At 46.4% G+C, this 4204-nt stretch overlaps 1 protein-coding gene across 1 annotated transcript; it reads left to right on the top strand.

Moving 5' to 3' along the window:
* The first annotated feature begins 1305 nt into the window (after positions 1 to 1305).
* Positions 1306 to 3906, top strand: LOC140578563 (uncharacterized). Its single transcript, XM_072700084.1, has 2 exons — positions 1306 to 1335; positions 2050 to 3906. The coding sequence occupies exons 1-2, from the start codon at positions 1306 to 1308 to the stop codon at positions 2875 to 2877; spliced, it is 858 nt and encodes a 285-aa protein (XP_072556185.1). The 3' UTR covers positions 2878 to 3906.
* Positions 3907 to 4204: the final 298 nt, after the last annotated feature.

Below are 4204 nucleotides of genomic sequence, written 5' to 3'. Positions count from 1 at the left end.
TTTTCCTCATTCATATTTTGGAGGGATTCGTTTTTGAAAGCCATTGCAGTATTCAGGCTTAGAAAGGCTTGTTGTTGCTATCCTTTTGTTCGGAAATATGCTTGAACTATGCTTTTGATATGCCGGCACTGTAATCACAGAGCGTCACTGTGAGGTCACACACCAAGGTGTTCCCACAGGATGGCCCAACTGGGCTTACACTGCCATCGGACCCCGAGTCCAGTGGCCTTCTGATCACTGCCTCCCTGCTGACACCCCCATTCCCTCGGCCTTTGCTCTCCCCCGTCTCTGTTCTTCCTCTGTTCTCTGCCTCAGCATGGGACCTCACTCAGAGCTCTGTGACGTCATGAGCAAGGCAGGGAACTATCCGGAATGGGGCGCCAACCCATCGCAGGGCACACTCACACTGGCACACCTACGGGCAATTTGGTAACTCCAATTAACCTCAGCATGTGGGGGGGCAACCAGAGTAACTGGAGGAATCCCCACAACGACACGGGAGAACGTGCAAACTCCACACACACGGAACCATGGCAGAGACTCAAACTCTGGTCCCAGAGGTGTGAGGCCACAGTGCTAAGCACTGCATCACCGTGCCAGATGCTGCAGTTCCCGTCCCTCAAATACTCCGTCCACTCCAGCAGATTTAGCCAAATGACACGTATCCACAGTGGGGATCGTCATGCTCCAGCGCGTCGGCTTGCAATCAAACTGCTTATACTTTGTAATTCTTATTATTTACGACTATTTAAAGCTTGAATTCAAGGAAGAGCTCGGCTTCGTCTCCACATCCAACTGTATAAATGTTTAAAGTGTAAAAGCGCGTAATGTCATTGCGACAGTAATTTGCGATTTCCGTGCTGAGGAGGAAACGCAGGATACACTGCGGCTGGCAGGCAGTGAGACAGCTTACTGTGGAAGGGTAGTTTTCAACTGTCTCGCAAAAAAAAAAACAAGTTCATTATAGGCCAAATGCATTTTTGCAATATAATAACATATTTCATGATGTTACAAAATGAGATTTTTCTCTGGGTTTTTTTTTTTATATAGGAGATACGTTTTTGGTTTGATTGCTTTACTATGGCCGGCTCATTGTACAAATGTATTCATTCACAGCACCAAGCACAGTGCTTTGCCATTTTATTTTCTATATGGGGATGGGGGAGTCGTTATTACAAATGCAGAGATTCTGTAATATGAAGTGACAGGGCCTGCCCTCAGCTGCAGCTGGAGCATCCTGACTGGCTGTTCTTTTCCAGTTGATGTATACCTGCGATCGGGAAGGAGCCGAATAATGAATTTAACATGCATTACTACTGGTGCAGCATTGTCACAGTGAGAATTTGTGTGGGCTCACAAATGTAATTGCACGTGATTGAAAGTTCCGGGCGTACCTAGAAGGGATCTCGAGTAAAGCTGCCGCCGTCTGGGTGAGACATGTCAGAGAACCTAAGACGCTCTGTCAGTACAAAGTGCACATGGCTAAACATTCACAAACGTCTGAAATACCTCCTGAAGAATATGACGTCATGTCAGCACTTAAACCATTATATTACGGAGCAAGATCAGATCATTAAACCGTTTTCTCGCCAGTGCAATATACTTTGGCAAAAGAAAATATTGCTGTAAATATTTTTATTACTCTTGCAGGGAGGATGATCTTTTCGATATTTTAATGTACGTTTAAATGGATAGATGGCGTCGTAAGTGCAGCGCCTCATTATCTGAAGGCATTACTGTCTGGATGAGCCTGATGGTCCATTATGCCTGTATGTGAAATCCTGAGGCTATCTGCAGTCCGCTAGGATTCATACTGAAAAGCCATGTGAGTGTGTGTCTGTCTATATCCTTTCATGTGTGTTTGCACCGTGTCTCCCCATGTCTCTCTGTGTCTCCCTGTGTCTCCCCATGTCTCTCTGTGTCTCCCTGTGTCTCCCCATGTCTCTCTGTGTCTCCCTGTGTCTCTCTGTGTCTCCCCATGTCTCCCTATGTCTCCCCATGTCTCTCTGTGTCTCCCCATGTCTCTCTGTGTCTCCCTGTGTCTCCCAGTGTCTCTCTGTGTCTCCCTGTGTCTCCCCATGTCTCTCTGTGTCTCCCCATGTCTCTCTGTGTCTCTCTGTGTCTCCCAGTGTCTCTCTGTGTCTCCCCATGTCTCCCTGTGTCTCCCCATGTCTCTCTGTGTCTCCCCATGTCTCTCTGTGTCTCTCTGTGTCTCCCTGTGTCTCTCTGTGTCTCCCTGTGTCTCCCCATGTCTCTCTGTGTCTCCCTGTGTCTCCCCGTGTCTCTCTGTGTTTCCCCATGTCTCTCTGTGTCTCACTGTGTCTCCCCATGTCTAACTGTGTCTCCCCATGTCTCTCTGTGTCTCCCTGTGTCTCCCCATGTCTCTCTGTGTCTCCCTGTGTCTCCCCGTGTCTCTCTGTGTCTCCCCATGTCTCTCTGTGTCTCCCTGTGTCTTCCCATGTCTCCCTGTGTCTCCCTATGTCTCTCTGTGTCTCCCTGTGTCTCCCCATGTCTGTCTGTGTCTCCCTGTGTCTCCACATGTCTCCCTGTGTCTCCCCATGTCTCTCTGTGTCTCCCTGTGTCTCCCCATGTCTCTCTGTGTCTCCACATGTCTCCCTGTGTCTCCCCATGTCTCTCTGTGTCTCCCTGTGTCTCCACATGTCTCCCTGTGTCTCCCTGTGTCTCCCCGTGTCTCTCTGTGTCTTCTCCTGTATCCCTCGTGTCTCTCCATGTCTCCCCTTTGCCGCGATGAAACCAAGCACTTCTGGAAATCGGCTGCATCATGGAAGATGGAGATCCAGTGCAGGCTCTCTGCCCACCTGCCCCATCCCCAACCCCAAGAACATGCTCCTCCTGACAATATCGACTGCCCGCTAATGGACCACCCTGCAGCTGGGAGAGTATATATCAGGTTCTGACACAGCAAACACTACAAGGTGATTCATTAAAGTGAAAGCACTGATCCTCAGATCTGCTGCTGGCGGAGATCACAGATACAGTGCATATGGATTATTAGCCGACCTCCATCAAGCTTTTACTGCCAATAAATAAGTTGTTAATCTGGTTACACTCCTTGGAATCCTCGGTGATGGGGCGTTACACCAAGGCCGTACGACAGAGTCTGTATGGACGTAAATAATTCATTATGATTATGAAGTCTGGTGTGCTAATTATTGCGGCTCCCACCCTCGAATGATCTTTGAAGGCATTAAGCTAATGTTGCAGAACCGAGACCCATGGCCTACGCCGTCGCTGCTGTAATTCCATCTACGCCGTCTGATCTGTGAGGTATTATTGCAGCTACCAAGCACATCTCACATTTGTATGGTGAATATGTTAATGAGCACTAAGACCAGAGAGGCACCACATGATCTCGTGCATCTTTATATTTTCAGATTGTTTGTATAGCGTACTTTTTATACCGTGCTGTTGGTATAGTTTTTATTCTACTGTTTTTCATTTTTGCTGCTCTTATCTTGTACTGTCCACTTTCTGCCGTGATGATGCAATTTCCCACTTGTGGGACTAATAATGGATTATCTTACCTTATCTTAAGTTATCTTATCTTAAGTTATCTTATCTTATCTTTGAAGCACCAGCTGCCATGGGACTTCCTGTCTATGCGTCGGGGTGAACGTCAGCCCTCTCAGTTTGGCCTGCGCTTCATCTAACTGCAGGAACGCTGAAGTTTTGTTTTGCACTTATTGTAATTTATTTCAGTTCACATTTATAGCATCCATGTCTGCAGTAACACACAAAATTGCCCAGCTGTTTTGAATGTGTGTTTCAGAAGTAAACAGGTCAGATTTTCTTGCAGGTGGTAATAGCATGAAGGGATTTGAGAGAAAAAAATATACATGCTTCTTCCGATTTAATTCTTTAAGCTTGTTGCGCAAAATGATCCGATGTGAAAGTAATTTTCTGAAGTTAACTTAAATATCCCTAAATAATGGGATAATCACAGTCAGCTATAAGAATCTTATAATAATTATCTGCTACTCTGGGGCAAATACACCAAAGCAAATTGCACATGCAATTGATATAGAGTTAGTTCTTTTAATTTATGTTTGATTTATGATCCTTTGCCGTTGTATGCAACCAGACTTCCTCCTGGGATCAATAAAGTACGTCTGTCTGTCTGCCTGATCTATCTATTTATCTGTCTGTCTGTGTGTCTGTCTACACGCACCGAGTCAAACTCCCC

Source organism: Paramormyrops kingsleyae, chromosome 15, assembly GCF_048594095.1.
Source record: "Paramormyrops kingsleyae isolate MSU_618 chromosome 15, PKINGS_0.4, whole genome shotgun sequence".
NCBI lineage: Eukaryota > Metazoa > Chordata > Actinopteri > Osteoglossiformes > Mormyridae > Paramormyrops > Paramormyrops kingsleyae.
This window is presented reverse-complemented; position numbering and strand designations above follow the sequence as displayed.